Source organism: Eschscholzia californica, unplaced genomic scaffold, assembly GCF_041429995.1.
Source record: "Eschscholzia californica isolate CP2 unplaced genomic scaffold, dmEscCali1.0.p SCAF_5, whole genome shotgun sequence".
NCBI lineage: Eukaryota > Viridiplantae > Streptophyta > Magnoliopsida > Ranunculales > Papaveraceae > Eschscholzia > Eschscholzia californica.
Window position 1 is genome coordinate 33,956,488 of NW_028238472.1, and position 20,449 is coordinate 33,976,936.

Sequence of the window (20,449 nt, forward strand, 5' to 3'; positions counted from 1 at the left end):
TCGATTTTACGTAGTCACTCTCTCGTAAAACAGAAAGAAGTTTAACAAAATATCATCTTCTCCACCAACGCTAGCGTCGAAGCCACAACTTGTTGTCCGCCATCATGGAGGTAATTCGTCATCTCGATTTGATAGGTCTAAACAACCTAGACCTAAATGACTCATGTCGTACTGTGGCCATTGTCGAGCCCACAACCATCTCACGTAGACTTGTTACCAATTACATGGCTATCCGAATAAGACCGGTCTAAAGAACCGAAATCGAACCCAACCAGGTCCATGCCTGCCTCGATTACAAGCGACTCAAACCTATCAGTGGTGCCTTTAGCTACTTCACTTATCGCATACCGCTATCAACCTCTGCAGGCACCACCTCTAAAGGCATTTCTAGGCCGCCAAATCACCGCACAAGTATGTTTTATCTTCCTCGCCTTAGGTTATTGATTCTGATGCTGCAAATCATATTTCCTCGGTCCTTTCCCGTTTCTTTAGCTATTCTCTTGCCTTTCCTAACTATTTCGTTAGCCTACGCAATGGTTCCCGAGTTCAAGTACTCCACATCGGATCTGTTTTCTTTTCTAACAAATGTTATTGAAATGAAGTTCTTCATATCCCTTTTAATTTATGTTTGTGAAAGTTTTTCTTTTCTCCATTGTACGGTTGTTTTTTACTCTGATTCTTGTGTCTTTCAAGTTCAAACAACGAGAACGACAGTTGAACATGGTGATCCCCGTGATGGTCTCTACTTTCTTCGCACCGAGCCTAGGACTTTTTCAATTTGTACCTTAGTTAATAATTGTCATAGCAACGTTTTTTACAATCTACGGCATTGACGTTTAGAGCATCATCAAGCAAGACTATCAAAGACCTGAAGGAAACAATAAAATAAACACCCAAGTGAGGGCTTGAGGCTAATATAAAGATAAAAACAGACACAGGATTACAGTGAGGGAGTGTTCAAGACCCTTAAACAAGTAAGATCATCATCAACGGCTAAAACACCCATATCAGGCAGAAATTGTCACTTTTGAGTTTACCTTCATTCATACCTCCCTTATTTCTTCAAACCCATGGAAGAAAACTTTGAACATAAACATCCAAATCGTTGTTTCCCTTTTTGCGATATTCAGAAAACCCTAACCCCATTACCATGGTCTGGGAAGACTGAGATAAGAAGAGGGAGAGAGAAAGAGGTTTTACTTTAATTTTAAACTAAAGATGGGTAAACTCGACTATTTGAGTAGTAATTGAAGGAGTTGAAGGAGATGTCCTTCGACCAAGGTGACAATGCGAGCAATTTGTCGGATAGGACAATTGATGTGGAAGATCATCAAGTCGGATTGATTTAGGGATCGTAGAGTTGTAGCTAGAGACCAACTACGATCGTCGAATTACGAAGTAATTCGCGGCTAACTTCGATCGGATCCTACAACGGGTTACACATAAGAGTGTCAAATTGATCTAGGATATGACTAGTGGGAGTGAGATATAATCATGGGAATGTCCCATAAACATATCTCATAGGCCTAAAAAGGAATTGGGCTGACTTTTGGAGGGACGTTTCCTTATGTTATGAACATTAAATCTGCCAATTTTGGCTGGGTTTGGACGTCATCTCCTTAGGGAATTGAGAAAATATCAATAGTTGCTATTTTCGTGTATTTCCCTAAATCTTATTCTAAAGGGTGTTTTGGGAAACCTAAAAGGAGGTGGATTCTTATTAGGGTTCTATATAAACACTCTTAGGGCAGAGAATAAGGTGTGGAATTTCTCTCTAAGCTTTCTTACTCTACCACATCAAGTAGAGAGGAGAAAGTGAGCTAATTCCCAAGCTATCTTCTAGTCAAGCAAGAAGAAGGTCTTCTTATTTTCCAACCACCATTGGTGTGCTAGCTATACAACAAGGTGGGAGATCAAATTGATTGCTCGTGTCCCAAGTAGAGGAACTACACTTGAAGCTATTGGTCTTCTTTAATCAATTCAACTAGTTCGAGGGAAAAGCGATTAAGGTAATCTACTATCTCCATTAGTTTAATTACTAGTTTTGCATTTGATCCTGGGGATATTAGTGTAGACATTAGATGTCTTATTTCCGCTATAAACACTAGTATAAGGGTTTAAATCCCTACAGTGGCGTCAGAGCCTCTTACAATGAACTAGTTTTTGCTAAGAATCGAACTAGTTCATATTGGATATGATTGATAGTTTAATAAATTGAGTTTATAAAAGTATTTTAAAAGTGTTTTAAAATTATTTAAACTCACAATTTGATATTATTGAATGGGATTCAATGAATTTCAAATTAAGAATCAAATTGATGATTGAAAGTGTTTTAAAAACTCAATTTGATTGAATTTCGGACTAATCCATGCTTGATTAAGTTGATAGTTATGTTTAAAAGAGTTTTAAACATAAGAATTTGATTGATGTTGAATTGGATTCATAGATTTTTCAAATTGATTTCAAAATTGTTATTTGAAAAAGTTTCAAAAACCTAGATTTTGATCCAAAATTGGTTTGATTAAAAGTCGTTTTTAAGTTTTGGAAACTTTTGAAAAACAAAAAAATTTGGAATTTTAGAAGTGTTCCAAAAGGAGTTATTTTGAGTTTAGGAAACTCCCAAAACAAATTTGGAAAATTTTAAAAGTTTCTAAAAGTTTTGAAAAATTTTAGAAGTGTTCTAAAAAGAATTTCAAAATTTTAGAAAAGCTTTAAAATTGGAAAATAGCAACTTAGAGTTGCATAAGAAAAAAAAAAAAATTTGGAAACTAGGGTTTTTTTGAGAAACCCTAGTGTCCGGCCAGGAAGCTTCCTGGTCGGTCAGAAGCTCCTGGATGCGTCCTCTGGACGCGTCCAGAGCGGCTGTTGAGACGCGCCTAGGACGCGACCAGCAGCTGCAACCGAAGCTTTTGGACGCGTCTTGGAGACGCGTCCAGGTCGCGTCTAGGACGCGACCAGCAGCTGCGAGGGAGCTTCCTGGACGCGTCTAGGACGCGTCCAGAGCACTCGACCAGACGCGTCTTGGAGGCGCGTCTGGGAGGTTCTGGGTGTCTCGGACTAGTCCGAGACACCTAGTGCTGGTCCGGTCCAGCACCAGACGCGTCTAGGACGCGTCCGGTGCATGGACTAGCGTCCTTGCTCCAGCCAGGATATGCCGGCCCTATGGGCCGTGCTATGTCCGGACCTTGTCCGAGCCCTTTTGTGGGCTTGGGCCGGGACTTGTCTAGGACTTGTCTAGGACTTGTCCCGGGCTTTTTCGAGGCTTTTCGGACCACAAAAAGGGACCATCATTCGAGTGGGAGTTTTTGCCAAAATTTCTTCCGATTCCAACCAAATAATTCCAAAATCAATCCGGGCCATCCAGAAGGCCAAAACGGATTTCTCTTTAAATTGATTTATGAAATCATTAAGAATCGAACCAATATTTTTCCCGAAATTGACCCGGGCTTTCAGAACCCGAAACGGAGTTTTTCTTAAAGATGATTTTAGAAATCATAAAAGATAAAACCGGAACGCACCATTAGTTGAATTCTTCGAATTTAGACTTAAGGTCCGTAATGTGACATGTGATGTCAACAAAAGTATCTCCCAAGATAATCATGCATATATAATTCTTAGCCTTGATATATTATATGATTGCATGTGATGTGAATGCGGGAAACTAGTATGGCCATAGATTTATATCTTATTCTTGTTTTAAACACGGATGGGTGCATGCTTTGTAATTAATTTTAATTTCAAGTTTATACGATCTGCGAATCGTTAGAGTCTTGTAATTAAAGTTTAGGGTCTATGAGTCCATTGAAGAAACTCGAGGATGAAATCCAAAGGCGAGTGGGAGAAATCAATGGAGGTTCAAAGATGGCGATCTAAGACGAACCAAAAGGCGAAACAAGAAGAAAACCATAGGAGATTAGATCTTCTAGGTTAGGGGCCATACTAGGATCCATGTCTGCTTGATTTACTTTCTCGCGCGCATTTACTTACTTATTTACGCTTTATGTCGTGGATGTTAGTTAGGCTAAATAGTTCACTATAACAAACGCCAGACTAGCGTAAAAGTCCCCAAAAGTAATCTTGAGTAATCGCCTATCCAGATTAAGACACTCGTTGCGCCCTTGTTCGAGGAAGGTGGGTCGGCCAAAGCAGAGTACCTCCTCTACTTTGGGACAATGCGGGTAGGTCTATAGAAGAGGCCTACACGTCTAAATGGTTCTACTCAACGAGATCAGCAAGAGAGTCTTGGATACTCGAGGCAAAAGGATAGATTAGTCATTCATCAATGACTATCTATCAACCAAGAGTCATAAGGGTATGATCAATGAAGTTGTTCACTCACCTAGGACGACGGAAGTGGAGGGCAGGGCCAAAGTCCGCTTCACTCCGAAGAAGTGGGATCTTGGAATCACTTATTCAATCGGAGACGATTTTATTGAATAATGTGGGAAAACTAAGTTTTTCAAAAACGATAACGAGTTTTAAAACTTTGCCATTTCTTTATGTAGTTTTAAGATGACACAAACGATTTCAACATTGAATCACACCTAAGGGAGGTGCTGATCCACTTCCTAGAATGGAAGAATGAATCTGAGAATAGTTCTCAGATTCAAAAGGAAGGTCACTAGAATACCCAATCCCAATGTTGACTCATACAAGAGAAGGTCAAAAGCCATTTGCAAGCAATCGTATAACATTCTCTTTGGAAGAGTAATGAATGCTAGCATAACCATTAAGACAAACTAAGGAAGAAATTCCTACAGAAGTCATAAATGGAGAGGTACGAGACCTCCAAGGCAATCTGAAAGTCATCTTAAGGGAAGACAACAGAATACATCTATCACCCAATTCAATATCGCTTGAACAAAGATTGATAAAGACCTTAGATGAGTCACTCAGGTTGTTACAAACAAACTGAGCAGAACATACGGGAATATCCAGTCTAAGAAAGGTTCTTGAGATTTGGTACAAAGAATCTAAGAAAGAGATCTTGAGATTCAAAAGGGCAAAAGGATCAGTCAAGTGAGACAAACATTTGATCAAAGAAAAGCAGTTGCCGAGTACATTGATGTGACACGAAAATGTCACATTTAAGGAGCCTAACTTAGACTAATTAGTCCTTTTCGAGTGTTATCAATAACTTTTTATGTGTTTTTCTTGTTTAGGTACCATATTTGGAATAAAGAACTTAATTCGGAATAAAGGGAGTGAATTATCAATATCATTTCATGTGCCCAAAACGAGAGAAAAAGACTTCAAGCAAATCAAATGAGAAGAGGAGTCAAAGACGAGTCCAACGGTGAAAACGGAAGTCAATTCCGAGTTCGGACGGGGAAGTTGTGAAAGAAAGAAGTCAAGGTTCGGTTTTAAAACAAGGATTCCATAAAGGCACTCCTTGGATTTCTAGTTGAGAAGCCCACAACCAAGCCCAAGAGCCCAAAGAAGAATGACAAGGAAATATTATATGAGCACCCTCTCTTTATGGACTCAAGTTTGAGTCAAAGTCAAGTCTTGACCCAGGGTTTGAGTCAAAAAGGAGGGGGTCATCACTATTCATCTTCTTCTTCATTTTTTCTAACAATACACAAACTTGGGAGGAGGAGAGAGAAAGCTTGGGTTTTCTAGGGTTCCTTCATCAAGTTCTTCAAAGTTCCTAGGGTTTGAGTTTGGTTGGTGAAGAGAGCAAGAGAGAGAGGAGGTGCCGGCCAAGCTTTGGCCGACCAAAGCTTGGCCGGCACGGCCACAAAGAGGCACGGGAGCAAGCACGGGAGCACCAAATCGGAACAGCAAGCTCGGTAGGAGGAGAGAGCACGGGATAGCCAACACAGGTCGCGGCAGCAGCTGCTGCAAATCGCGAGCAGCTGCTGCTGCAAATCGCGAGCAGCTGCTGCTGCAAATCGCGAGCAGCTGCTGCTGCAAATCGCGAGCAGCTGCTGCTGCAAATCGCGAGCAGCTGCTGCTGCAAATCGCGAGCAGCTGCTGCTCGGCTCATGCTCGGACTGCTTCATCAAGGTTGCGGCTGCAGCTCGGACGCACGGGACAGCTACTCAAGTGCTCGGAATACCTTGTTTTCGCCGGATCTAGGGTTTTGGCCGAGAGTCCACCATCTTTGACCGGAAGTTTCAAGGGTTCCGGCAACCTTCTTGATCCGAAACCATGGGGCTTTAACTTCTCACGTCCTTGGCTAACTTCTCCTTGTGTTTGATTTGGTTTTTGGATGAAATTTCTTAGAGAGATAAAGCTTGGTGAAGCTTTAATGGTGGTGGGTTCTAAATGAAGAAGATGAGTCTGGTTGCTAAGGGGAGATCTGGTTTTTGCTCGGGGAGATCCATTATGCACTGTTAAGGGGAAACCCAGAAATTTGCTAAGGGGAGATCGGCTGAACCTTAACTACTCAAATTTTCCGACGAACCTTGCCTCGAACCACATTGAAAAGGGGGATTTCTCATCATCTTCTTTTCATTTATTACTTATCACCATGTTAGCTAAATCAAGTGTGTCGTTAATGAGATGAAATGTGATGAATTTGTGATTATTTATGTGATGATTTAATGTTTTGATAATAAATTGATGTTCTCTTATTTTGATTACTTGTTTCAATCGTTTTTCATGTGTCTTATCAAGTACTTCGCATAGTTAATCGATTAGGCAAAGTGATCGATATCGATCGTAGTCTAGATCCAAATTTCATGTGTCTTGTCATGCACTTCACATAGTTAGGCGGCTAGACGACATTTTCGATGATTCGGTTTTAATTGTTTGGGAAGTTTGTTTGACTAAGTATTATCTCCGGACATACGTAGTGCTTATGAACATCCACCGTAGGAATCGAGACTAGGTTTGTATCAATATATTCGATTGGACCGTAAATAGTTGTAGGTTCACCACAACGGATTCCCTCGACACTTCTCTCACTTATTTGTTGGCTCCCTACTCTTGTTACTTCAACTCCTCTCTCGAATCTCTCTCGCCCTCTCACATTGATATTTTAGTTTGTTTTACTTGCTTTCTTTTTTGTTGCTTATTTCATTATAAAGCCCCCCCCCATTTGTCTTTGTTTCCTTTTTAGTCTAAGTTAGCATTTGATTTCTAGACCGGGGGATAAGACCCTTCGACATCCAAACTACCTTCCTATCCTTGGAACGAACCCGGCTTTGCCGGATTACTACTTGATACCTCCGCTTGGGTGTGTAACCTTCTCGGGTGCATCAAGTTTTTGGCGCCGCTGCCGGGGATAGGTTTAGTAGTTTAGATATCATTTACGTGTTTTGTTCATTAGTTTAGTTTTATTTGCTTACTTAAACGTTTATTTTCCTTGTTTTTTTTAGTTTCTTTTTAATTCTTGTTTTCTTTGAGGTACTCATCCAAGGAGCTTTAAAGGACGAAAGCAAACAAGTTTGGGGATAAAAAGGTAGAAACAAGAAAAGGGAAGAGGATCCAATTGTGGTAACAAACGCCACCTCTAGTATCGTTCTCTAACCTTTACCTATTTGAGCAGCTTAAGTGCATTTGCATCTTTTCTATTATTGATAGTTGTAGTCAAATTGAACACTTGTGATTGCTTGCATTTTTTTAATTGTGCTTCAATGGATATTAATGGAAATGATAGTTGGAATGATGGGTATGAGGTTCATCGACCGCTTAGAAGTCTTAGGGACTACCTTGAACCTAATATGGCTAGCATACCTTCATGCATCATATTTCCGAGTAATGTGTGTAATTTAGACATAGACCCTGAGATTATTCCATTACTTCCTATATTTCGAGGCTTAGAGAATGAAGATCCATATTTTCATTTGAGAGAGTTCGATGAGATTTGCTCGATACTCCCAATCAATGGAGAACTTGAGGGAATCGCTAAGCTCAAATTATTTCCGTTTTCATTAAAAGAAAAGTCGAAGATATGGTTTCATTCTTTAAGGCCTAGGACTATAAGAAGTTGGGATGAGATGACTAGGGTGTTTTTGAAAAAGTTCTTTCCCGCTCATCGAACCACCACCTTAAGAAGAGAAATTATGAACTTTGAGCAAGACAAAGAGGAGACCTTCTTTAGGTGTTGGGAGAGATTTAAATACCTCCTTCTCGCATGTCCACATCATAACTACGAAACATGGAGGGTCATCGGATTCTTTTACGATGGCTTGACTTCCAAAATGAAACACTTCGTGGAAGTTATGTGCAACGGAGAGTTTATGAGTAAAAGTCCTAATGAGGCTTGGGAGTATCTCGACCTCTTAGCGGACAAGGCCCAAGATTGGGACACACCCGTTAAGAGTGACGAAGATATAGCCGAAGGAGACCATTACTCAAAAGGAGGCATATGCTTTTTCAAGGAAAATGGGGAAGTACATGATAAAATTTTCAACGTGTCTCGGAAAGAATTTACAGATATGCATGATGGTGATTTAGTGATTGATAGTGTTTGTAGCATTTGTGCAAGTCGAGAACACCTAACGGGTGAATGCCCTACTATTTCTCTTTGTCGAGATGTCTCATTAGGATGCACAAATGTTGTAGACACGTATATGAAACCCGTAGGTTCAAGGAGTGATGTCTTTACAAATGATTATGAGAATCTTCAAGAGCCCTTAGTTGGTTTCACTTATGCATCTCATCATGAGAGGACTCTTGAAGATGTTTCGAAATCATTTTACGAGGTAGAAACTCAGATTAGCCAAAACACATTGCACGCCCTTAAAGAGATGGAAGCAAAATTGAAAGACATCGAGAAAGAGGTTTCACAACCCCAAACTCCAACAAATCCTAAGGGTTCAGGTGAGGGTAATACACCTAGTGCTAATGTTAAATTCAACTCCATTCTCGAAAGTGATGAAATGATTAACTTAGAGACTCCCATGACGGTAGACATACCCGAGGATCGTACGATTTTTGAGAATGGTGATGGGCATAACGAGGTTTTTCAGTCGAAATCTGAGTCTAAACCAGTTGATAGACCTAAACCCTCATTCTCTCAACTATTATTGCCTACCTGTGATATATATATGCTTGCACCGGTAGTTCAAAGGGACAATACTATTAATGCTCAGGAGGACCATAACAACATGATTAGTTTGATTCCTGAGACCTTTGTAGATCATTTTGGTCAAATGCATGCCCCCTCTGTTATTTTATCAAACTTTGTTGCCTTGTCATCATCCAAGTTTGGGGATTACCTCTTATTTTTTGCCGTCTCACGTATAAACCCATACCATTACATTGTTGTGAGACGGTTCTTACCAGTTAAAACTTTCGTATGGGTAGACCCCCAAATATTTCGTCTTTTGCTATATGATTGGTTGGTCTATTGAGATGGGTTTAATGTTTGTGGGTATCATCTCTGAAAACCCTCCACGAGACCTAACTCGTGCTCTTGTGAAAGCGAGAGAATCAATGACTAATTGCATGGTTCGATGCAATCGAGTGATCCTGCGTGAGTGGTCATTTTTATGTTGTCATGCTTATGCTTCATTCGTATTCTATTTATTGATGTTTTAGGAGTGTTTCTCACTTTATATACCTTTGGGACGTGGTTCGTTCCAAGTTTGGGGATGGCGATGGCGTATCATCAACTTGGAACTCGAATACACAAGTCTTGGTAGTATAAATTTTTATCTCCGCCGGCTATGGTAATATCCTTCCACTCTTCTCTTTAACTTATTGTACCTCTTATCTTTTGGTGAGTATATGCTTAGTACATTGAGGACAATGTTAGTTTTAAGTTTGGGGATGGGGATACGACCATTTAGTCGCATGACATCATGACCTTAGATTTCAAAAGACAAGAGGGTTCAACAAATTGACCAAATTTGAAAATTTTTGGGTAGATTTGGTATGACTCTAGTGGTATTCTTGAGTATGTTGATGCATGTGGTTCTTTCTTGATAAATCTTATGCATGCTCTTAGTCTTTTCATGAATGTTAAGTCCTTTGGTGTTGGTGTCTTATCATGTGAGTATCATCTTAAGGAAGAAGGAACACTTCTAAGTGACCTAAAATAGTCTTTAGTGGAGACTTAAACCCATGTGAGATATCTGAGCCTTTCCATTGCTTTTGAGTGTACTCTTCCGCGCTAACTCCGAGTAGAATGAAGAGCTACTCAACTTCGCAACTTTCAAAAGAGCTTAGACGATCTCATGAGCTCAACTTCCTTAGCCACTAGGAGTGACATCAGGATAGCGAATAAACCTTACTCTTGTAGTCCATGAAACCCGATAATGGTGTCAACTTTAGGGAAACGGATACTCCACCATCCATTCATCATACTACTCTCGAGAATGAAGGCATGAAAAATAAAGAAGAAAGAACGTGAAAGCAAAATGTGAAAGTAAAGGTGATTTGTTGAGAATACTAGTTGTATTTTTATTTTGGTGTTTGGATATGTGTACAAAAAAAAAAAAAGTGAAAAAGTGAAAAAGAAAAAAAAAGAAGAAAAAGAAAAAAGAAAAGAAAAAAAGAAGAAAGTTTGGTTATATGTGTTATTTTGTGTTTGTGTAAGTGTTATGCAAATAAAGTATTCAAAGCAAAAGGTCAAGTTTAAAGGTTGTTTGAGTATTCTTTTATCATTGAAGGCGTCGACATTCTCGGGATTTCATCATCTTCCATTCCATCACTTGTATCCGTTTACCTTTAGGAGGCATTATTAGAGGGTAGAGTGGGTGAGAAGAGTGAGTGAGCTTCCCCATTCCGTTAGTGGTTATTTCCATTCCTAAGAGATCATTTCGTTTTAGAACTTGATATCCTCATTTAATTTTTGTATATGTTGAGTTTACTTTATTCCATGCTCACATATGAGAGTAAACCATTATAACTCGTGTTGAGTGATTTCATGTTTAAGAGCGTATGACCGTGAGGCCAAAGTCGAGGCGAAATGTGCTATGATAGGAAACAAGGTTTTGTTACTTTAGACTTGGATGATGCTCATGATGGTGGGACACTTGCACTTGAGTACGAAACTATTAGTGAGGAGACTCTTAGCATGCTTTTGTGTTTATTGGTTTGATTCATATGTTTGACATACTTAGGTCTCTCACTTGTTGATCATCACCTTATTTGCATCGATAGTTGGACTCTTATGTCTTTTGGAAATCTAGAACTTTGTGGGTGTATTCACTGGAAACCCTCACGAGACGACACTCGTCCACTAGGGGTAACCTAGGGGTTTAAAGGCTTGTTGCATATGCTAAATGCAACCGGGATTCCTCCGAAAGTGAGTTAGGCTTTTATTTTGTTTTGTTTGCTCGAGGACTAGCAAAGTTTAAGTTTGGGGATGTTGATGTGACACGAAAATGTCACATTTAAGGAGCCTAACTTAGACTAATTAGTCCTTTTCGAGTGTTATCAATAACTTTTTATGTGTTTTTCTTGTTTAGGTACCATATTTGGAATAAAGAACTTAATTCGGAATAAAGGGAGTGAATTATCAATATCATTTCATGTGCCCAAAACGAGAGAAAAAGACTTCAAGCAAATCAAATGAGAAGAGGAGTCAAAGACGAGTCCAACGGTGAAAACGGAAGTCAATTCCGAGTTCGGACGGGGAAGTTGTGAAAGAAAGAAGTCAAGGTTCGGTTTTAAAACAAGGATTCCATAAAGGCACTCCTTGGATTTCTAGTTGAGAAGCCCACAACCAAGCCCAAGAGCCCAAAGAAGAATGACAAGGAAATATTATATGAGCACCCTCTCTTTATGGACTCAAGTTTGAGTCAAAGTCAAGTCTTGACCCAGGGTTTGAGTCAAAAAGGAGGGGGTCATCACTATTCATCTTCTTCTTCATTTTTTCTAACAATACACAAACTTGGGAGGAGGAGAGAGAAAGCTTGGGTTTTCTAGGGTTCCTTCATCAAGTTCTTCAAAGTTCCTAGGGTTTGAGTTTGGTTGGTGAAGAGAGCAAGAGAGAGAGGAGGTGCCGGCCAAGCTTTGGCCGACCAAAGCTTGGCCGGCACGGCCACAAAGAGGCACGGGAGCAAGCACGGGAGCACCAAATCGGAACAGCAAGCTCGGTAGGAGGAGAGAGCACGGGATAGCCAACACAGGTCGCGGCAGCAGCTGCTGCAAATCGCGAGCAGCTGCTGCTGCAAATCGCGAGCAGCTTGTCACGGAGTAAAGTTTCGGCCTATGCTTTAACACCGTGCGGCACTTGTCTTAGCACAAGTCTAAGCCTTCTTCACTAAAATGCCTAAGTAACCTTGACTTATTAGGCAAGATCTAGCACTATAACTCCAAGAAAAGGAAGCTATCAAAGTATGCACAAGTTTGAGAGAAGATGATCTTTGTTGATGAAACTTAAAGATTACAAGAAAGCTTTTGGGCACGTCTCCCAAGTCACTCAATCTCTCTCTAACACTTCTTGAATCCTTGCTTGGATGTCTTACAAATGAGGGGTGATCCCCTATTTATACTAGTTCCTATATACAATGGATGGCTAGGATTTACCCACATGTAACACATCTAAGGGTGATGGAAATCTCTAGATTACTTGGGCTCCAAGTATCTCTAGGAAATATCTCCTTGCCAATCTCTAGAAAACTCCTTGGGCTGGGCCAAAGAGTGCACAAAATGAGTTATCCAACTATGCACAAAGCAGCCTAGTGTATAGGTGTTGTTTGGGCTGCTGTATAGGTGCTGTTTGGGCTGCTGTTGAGCTCTCTGTCCGGCCCTCTTAGCTGCTGTCCGGGCCTTCTTTAGCTGCTGTTTGGGTGCTCAAAATGGGTCAAAATGAGTGGGCTGTGACATTCTCCCCCACTTAAGCCGCGGACGTCCTCGTCGCGACATCCTCGTGGTACTTGCTGATAAGATCCTTGTGCTGCCACAGAGTGTCTTCATGCTCCCAGCTTGCTTCACTATCTGGTAGCCCCTTCCATCGTACCAAGTACTCCTTGTAGATGCGCCCGGCTCTGGAAATCCGCCTATGTGACTCAATGCTTTCTACCTCTTTGTCAAATGAGGTAGTCGTAGTGACAGGTGCTCTACTGCTTTGGCCTCTGGTTGCATCTTCTGGATCTGCATGATACGGCTTTAGGCAGCTCACATGAAAGACGGGATGGATTTTGAGATGTGCTGGAAGTTCCAACCTATAAGATGCCTTCCCGACTTTCTTAAGTATAGGGAATGGTCCCTCATACCTCCTGATCAGCCCCTTGTGTACCTTCCTAAGGGACTTGAACTGATTTTGATTGAACTTGAGCATTACCAAGTCTCCATCCTGAAACTCCAAAGGACGCCTCTTTTGATCGGCCCATTTCTTCATCTTCTTGGCTGCCTTCTCTAAGTATGACCTGGCAACGTCGAGTTCCTCTTGCCATCCTTTGGCAACTTGATAAGCTGCCGGGCTAACTCCCCTATACCCACCTGCAACAGTATGGGGAGTAAGTGGCTGTTGGCCTATAGCCAACTCGAAAGGACTATGCCCAGTAGATTCACTCCTCTGCAAGTTATAGCTAAACTGGGCGATGTCTAAGAGCTCCACCCAATTCCTTTGGTTAGCGGTCACAAAATGCCTCAAGTATAATTCCAACAATGCATTGACCCGTTCCGTCTGGCCATCGGTTTGAGGATGGAAGCTCGTAGAAAAGCTCAACTCCGACCCAAGTAGCCTGAAGATCTCGGTCCAAAACTTCCCGGTGAACCTTGGGTCTCGGTCGCTTACTATGTTGGCTGGGACACCCCAATACTTCACGACATGCTTGACAAACAACCGTGCTGCCTGCTCTGCTGTGCAATCAACGGGGGCAGCTATGAAAGTTGCATATTTTGTGAATCTGTCCACTACCACTAGAATGGAACCCAAACCATCAACTTTTGGTAAGGCAGATATGAAATCCAAAGAAACACTTGCCCATGGTTTTTCAGCGATGGGAAGTGGTTCCAACAGTCCCGCCGCCTTCTTCTGTTCCACCTTATCTTGTTGACATATAAGGCAGGTTCTCACATACGCATCTATGTCATCCTTCATCCTGGGCCAATAATATTTAAGCTCGAGCAAGGCCATGGTTCTCCTTTGGCCAGGGTGTCCAGCCCACTTGCTATCATGGCACTCTTTCATGAGTGCTCTCCTGAGATCACCAACCTTTGGCACATAAAGTTGGTTCCTCCGGGTGAAGAGAAGACCATTATACATCATGAATTTCTTGGTCTTTCTCTCTAAGGATGCCTGTATAAGTCCCTTAGCATGGGGATCTTGTTGAAGACCCTCTCTAATCCGATCCAAGATGGTAGAGTCCGGCTTACTAACTGTGGCATGGAACTCCATGGATGCAAGTTCGGCTTTCCGGCTTAGGGCATCAGCTACATTGTTGGTGCGTCCGGGCTTGTACTCCATCTTCATGTCGAATTCGGCCAAGAAATCCTGCCACCTTGCTTGCTTGGGACTTAGCTTCTTCTGAGTTTGGAAGTAGCTTGTTGCCACGTTATCAGTATAGACGGTGAAGGAAGTCCCCAGTAGATAGTGCCTCCAAGTCCTTAGACAATGTACTACGGCTGTCATTTCCTTCTCTTGCACCGTGTACCGTCTCTCCGTGTCATTGAGCTTCCGGCTTTCATAGGCAATGGGATGACCTTCCTGCATAAGAACACCTCCTATGGCAAAGTCAGAAGCATCAGTATATACCTCGTATGGCAGCAAATGGTTTGGCAACTTAAGAACAGGCTCCTTTATTATTGCATGCTTAAGATCATCAAAAGCGGCTTGGCACTCGTCCGTCCACGACCAAGCATGGTTCTTCTTTAGAAGATCCGTCAAAGGGGCGGCCCTTTTTGAATACCCTTCAATGAATCTCCTGTAGTAGTTCACAAGGCCCAAGAAGGACCTAAGCTGAGTTACCTTAGTTGGCTCCTCCCAACCTTGGATGGCCTGCACCTTCTTTCCATCCATCCAAATCTGCCCATCCCCGATCCAGTGTCCAAGAAAGGACACCTTGCTAGAAGCAAATGAGCACTTCTCCCTTTTGACAAAGAGAGAGTTTTCCCTTAAGGCTTGGAAGACAGTTCGTAGGTGGTCGATGTGCTCCTCCATAGTCCGGCTATATATAACAATGTCATCGAGATATACTACTACGAACTTGTCTAAGTATGGGTGGAATACCTTGTTCATCAAAGTACAAAATGTAGCTGGAGCATTTGTTAGACCAAAAGGCATCACAAGGAATTCATAAGCTCCGTACCTGGTGACGCATGTAGTCTTTGGTTCATCTCCTTCGGCTATCCTGACTTGATAGTATCCCGATCTCAAGTCAAGTTTGGAAAAGACCTTGGCGCCTCCTAGTTGATCGAACAAGTCTTCCACTCGTGGGATGGGATATTTATTCTTTACTGTCACCTTGTTTAAAGCTCTATAGTCTATGCAGAGACGAAGACTTCCATCATGCTTCTTCTGGAACAGGACTGGTGCTCCATAAGGTGACTTTGACGGCTGAATGAACCCTGCATCTAAGAGCTCCTTGAGTTGCTTCCTTAACTCTGCCAACTCAGGTGGGGTCATTCTGTATGGTGCCAATGCAGGTGGTTTGGCCCCGGGTTCCAGCTCAATCTCATGATCCACCTCCCTCCTAGGTGGTAATTGCTTTGGTAACTCAGCGGGCATGACGTCCTTGTACTCTGCAAGGACTACATCAACCTCGAGTGGGACTAAGGCATCAGTCCCTTCATCTTCCTCCTTCAAGGTAGCTAGGAAGGTCTCTTCCCCTTTTGCAAGCCCTCTACTAAGTTGAATAGCAGAAAGAGTACCTTGCTTTGAGACACTTCTAGTAGCTTGGACCATGCACGGACTTTTTTCATCGTTGATGCTCACCACATTGAGATATGGAATGATTGCAGCTCTGGCGGCTTCCATGAACTCTAGTCCCAACACGATTTTGAAGTCGTCCATCTCGGCTACCATGAAGTCCACTACACCACCCCATGTGCCAATCTTCAGGGGTACGCTCCGTGCTATGCCGTGTACGGCCTTAGGTGGGGCATTTACTGACTTCATCTTACTCTGGTCCTCTTCAAACTTAAGTCCGAGCCTCTTTGCTTCTTCCGGCCTGATGAAATTGTCTGTGGCTCCGCAATCAACCATGGCTTTAGCCTCCTTCCCGTTTAATGTTATGCATACGTACATGAGGGACCTTCTCTTCTTTGGCATGGCAGCTTCTGTCCCCTTTAGAGCATTCAAGCTGAGTGCTCCCATCTGTGGCTCATTCTCTTCTTCCTCTTCGAGATGCGGTTCCGCCTCCTTTGTGAACATGGCATTGACTTTGGTCCGGTTCGGGCATTCGTATGCATAGTGATCTCCCGTGCAGATAAAGCATTTCCTTGGGCGATCTCCTCCGCTCCTCCACCGTGCCTTCCATTCTTTGGGACCTTTCTGAGTCTCCTTGGGTGCATCCTTCCTTGACTCCTTCGGTGGTGGCCTCTCTCCCCCACTTTTGCTCAGACTACTCTTTGGTTTGAATTGCTCCGGCCTGCTATACGAGTAGTCTTCTAGCTTCTCCACCGTGCACAAGGCTGTGGGCAGATCTTCGACACCTCTTCTTCGTAGTTCAGTTGCTGCCCATGGCTTGAGGCCATGAAGGAAGTGGTACAGCCTATCCTTCTCGTGCATATCTGGAATATCAAGCATAAGAGTGTTAAATTGTTTCACATAATCAGTGATGGTACCTGTATGCTTGAGGGTCATGAGCTTGTCTCTTGCTCGGAACTCCACGTTCTCCGGGAAGAACTGCGCCTTGAACTCCCTCTTGAAGTCCTCCCATGTATCGATCCGACATAGCCCTCTCTCGACTTCCACGGTTTTGCGTCGCCACCACAGCATTGCATCTTCCACGAGGTACATGGCTGCTGCATCCACCATAGCATCCTCGTCTTCAAGATGGAGGGCCTTGAAGTACCTCTCCATGTTCCATAGGAAGTTGTCAACTTCCTTGGCACTCCTAGCTCCACTAAAGCTCATAGGGTCTGGCACCTTGACCCTAGCTCCTACTTGAGCCGAGCTACTCCCACTATTGGCCACGGCTTTCTCCATTAATAAGTATCGAGTCTTGAAGTCCTCGAACTCGGCAAGCATCTTCTCCGATGCTCTAAGCTTGCTGGCCATCTCCCTTTTCATCACATCCAATGTCGCCTCTACCGACTTCTCCATTCCATCGAAAGCATCTTGCTGGCGTGCTAAGATGCCAGTAACATCATTAGCAAATTCCTCTTGCTTCTCTATACGTTCCAGCAGCATGTCTAGCTTTTCTTCAGCTGCAACCAACCTTGCCTCCAGGGAAGCTTCCCGGTCTCTTGACTTCTCCCGGGCAGCCCTCTTGGCTTTTGGACGTCCCTCCTGTGGAACATTCTCAATTTCACTCGACATAGTTCCAACCTGGCTCTGATACCAACTGTCACGGAGTAAAGTTTCGGCCTATGCTTTAACACCGTGCGGCACTTGTCTTAGCACAAGTCTAAGCCTTCTTCACTAAAATGCCTAAGTAACCTTGACTTATTAGGCAAGATCTAGCACTATAACTCCAAGAAAAGGAAGCTATCAAAGTATGCACAAGTTTGAGAGAAGATGATCTTTGTTGATGAAACTTAAAGATTACAAGAAAGCTTTTGGGCACGTCTCCCAAGTCACTCAATCTCTCTCTAACACTTCTTGAATCCTTGCTTGGATGTCTTACAAATGAGGGGTGATCCCCTATTTATACTAGTTCCTATATACAATGGATGGCTAGGATTTACCCACATGTAACACATCTAAGGGTGATGGAAATCTCTAGATTACTTGGGCTCCAAGTATCTCTAGGAAATATCTCCTTGCCAATCTCTAGAAAACTCCTTGGGCTGGGCCAAAGAGTGCACAAAATGAGTTATCCAACTATGCACAAAGCAGCCTAGTGTATAGGTGCTGTTTGGGCTGCTGTTGAGCTCTCTGTCCGGCCCTCTTAGCTGCTGTCCGGGCCTTCTTTAGCTGCTGTTTGGGTGCTCAAAATGGGTCAAAATGAGTGGGCTGTGACAAGCTGCTGCTGCAAATCGCGAGCAGCTGCTGCTGCAAATCGCGAGCAGCTGCTGCTCGGCTCATGCTCGGACTGCTTCATCAAGGTTGCGGCTGCAGCTCGGACGCACGGGACAGCTACTCAAGTGCTCGGAATACCTTGTTTTCGCCGGATCTAGGGTTTTGGCCGAGAGTCCACCATCTTTGACCGGAAGTTTCAAGGGTTCCGGCAACCTTCTTGATCCGAAACCATGGGGCTTTAACTTCTCACGTCCTTGGCTAACTTCTCCTTGTGTTTGATTTGGTTTTTGGATGAAATTTCTTAGAGAGATAAAGCTTGGTGAAGCTTTAATGGTGGTGGGTTCTAAATGAAGAAGATGAGTCTGGTTGCTAAGGGGAGATCTGGTTTTTGCTCGGGGAGATCCATTATGCACTGTTAAGGGGAAACCCAGAAATTTGCTAAGGGGAGATCGGCTGAACCTTAACTACTCAAATTTTCCGACGAACCTTGCCTCGAACCACATTGAAAAGGGGGATTTCTCATCATCTTCTTTTCATTTATTACTTATCACCATGTTAGCTAAATCAAGTGTGTCGTTAATGAGATGAAATGTGATGAATTTGTGATTATTTATGTGATGATTTAATGTTTTGATAATAAATTGATGTTCTCTTATTTTGATTACTTGTTTCAATCGTTTTTCATGTGTCTTATCAAGTACTTCGCATAGTTAATCGATTAGGCAAAGTGATCGATATCGATCGTAGTCTAGATCCAAATTTCATGTGTCTTGTCATGCACTTCACATAGTTAGGCGGCTAGACGACATTTTCGATGATTCGGTTTTAATTGTTTGGGAAGTTTGTTTGACTAAGTATTATCTCCGGACATACGTAGTGCTTATGAACATCCACCGTAGGAATCGAGACTAGGTTTGTATCAATATATTCGATTGGACCGTAAATAGTTGTAGGTTCACCACAACGGATTCCCTCGACACTTCTCTCACTTATTTGTTGGCTCCCTACTCTTGTTACTTCAACTCCTCTCTCGAATCTCTCTCGCCCTCTCACATTGATATTTTAGTTTGTTTTACTTGCTTTCTTTTTTGTTGCTTATTTCATTATAAAGCCCCCCCCATTTGTCTTTGTTTCCTTTTTAGTCTAAGTTAGCATTTGATTTCTAGACCGGGGGATAAGACCCTTCGACATCCAAACTACCTTCCTATCCTTGGAACGAACCCGGCTTTGCCGGATTACTACTTGATACCTCCGCTTGGGTGTGTAACCTTCTCGGGTGCATCATACATGATCAAGACGATTCCTCATTACTGTGAATGTTTCCAAAACAATGGCTAGACCATTTAAAAGGAAACTACCTTTAGCACCTGGAGGACAAAAGGAATGGAATTATGAATTCCGGTTCCGTATCCTTGCTAACAAAGTTAAAGACAAGTATCGTAAAATTCCTTCATCAGGTATTTAAGACCAGATGAGCGGCTCAGTGGGAGCTTAAGGGAATTACATACTTGACTAAAAGAAGTAAAGATCCAAGAGGGAGCAGAAGCAGTAATGCTAGGGATGCTGAAAGGGATCAAAGTCTTCTTTTAGACATTGATCTAGCTTAGAACTTAATAGTGATTATTTTGTTCTTCTAGAAACATATGATGTTTTAAACCAGTGGTAAAATTAACTGAAGGTTAACATTGATAATGGCTAAAATCAAGAGATTCAAACTCATTAAACTTCAGCATTGTCAATTAGGTCTTAAGGACTGAATTGACAAAGTCACCCTTTTCAAAAGGCATAGAGACTGGTAATCTATTAGGACTCATACAGTGTTATGCAGACCTATAAGTTTACTTGCAGAAGCTAACGAGAGAAACTTCAAATACGTACTCTGACAACTTCATGAAGTATGGAAACGTACAAATCATAAAGTATAAGTCGGAATGTTTGAAAGGTTCAAACAAAGTACAAACCGAAGTAAAAGAATCATTTTAACAAGAGAGTTTAAGTCATCCGATTAGATTTGAGTGATAAAAACTTGAGTCAAATACTAAATAACCATCAAAGGAGTTGAGAAAACGTTTCCCAACTCGCCCATGGAACACATCTGAGGGATGGTGGATTCAGTGGGAGTAATCGAACATTACTATGCATAATTCGATCAAAGATGGGTTTAAGCCAGTCTTCCGAATATTTTGGGACATATTCTATAAACGATTATTCTCACACTTACCAAAGTCCGTCTAACAGCTAAGCTTGTAAAAGCATTACAAAATTAGCTAAAGTCTGACGCAATTTCTTTAGAAGAAAATTGGGCTTTTTCCACAAGCAATCAAGAGAACAAAGTGTTTGTTGCTCATGATAGTATTCTTCTAATAATTAGCACACCTAGTAGTCTGGGAGAAAAGCACTAATTATTACAAGAATAAGTGGGAGAAAAGTACAAGTCGATTTAATTCGATCATGAGAAAAATCATGGAGGGTCATGAA

The 20,449-nt window shown here is 42.2% G+C and overlaps 2 protein-coding genes and 1 long non-coding RNA gene across 4 annotated transcripts in view; 1 reads left to right on the forward strand and 2 right to left on the reverse strand.

Annotated features, from left to right (window-relative positions):
• Window positions 1-10,458, reverse strand: part of LOC147538752 (uncharacterized) — a 78,884-nt gene extending 68,426 nt beyond the window's left edge. The window contains exon 1 of the long non-coding RNA XR_015224891.1: window positions 9,515-10,458. This is a non-coding gene — a long non-coding RNA (uncharacterized LOC147538752). The remainder of the gene's footprint in view (window positions 1-9,514) is intronic.
• Window positions 1-20,449, reverse strand: part of LOC147538757 (cation/H(+) antiporter 2-like) — a 34,516-nt gene that overhangs the window by 9,049 nt on the left and 5,018 nt on the right. The window lies entirely within an intron of this gene.
• On the forward strand, window positions 5,217-10,457 carry LOC147538758 (uncharacterized). Of its 2 annotated transcripts, none has more exons than XM_086638986.1 (2): window positions 5,217-5,837; window positions 5,905-10,457. In XM_086638986.1, exon 2 carries the CDS (start codon window positions 7,584-7,586, stop codon window positions 9,303-9,305), a length of 1,722 nt encoding a protein of 573 aa, XP_086495112.1. In that variant the 5' UTR covers window positions 5,217-5,837; window positions 5,905-7,583; the 3' UTR covers window positions 9,306-10,457. The 2 variants fall into 2 exon arrangements, with proteins under 2 accessions (XP_086495112.1, XP_086495113.1); XM_086638987.1 differs by lacking the exon at window positions 5,217-5,837 and having other exon boundaries at window positions 6,104-6,650; window positions 6,726-10,457.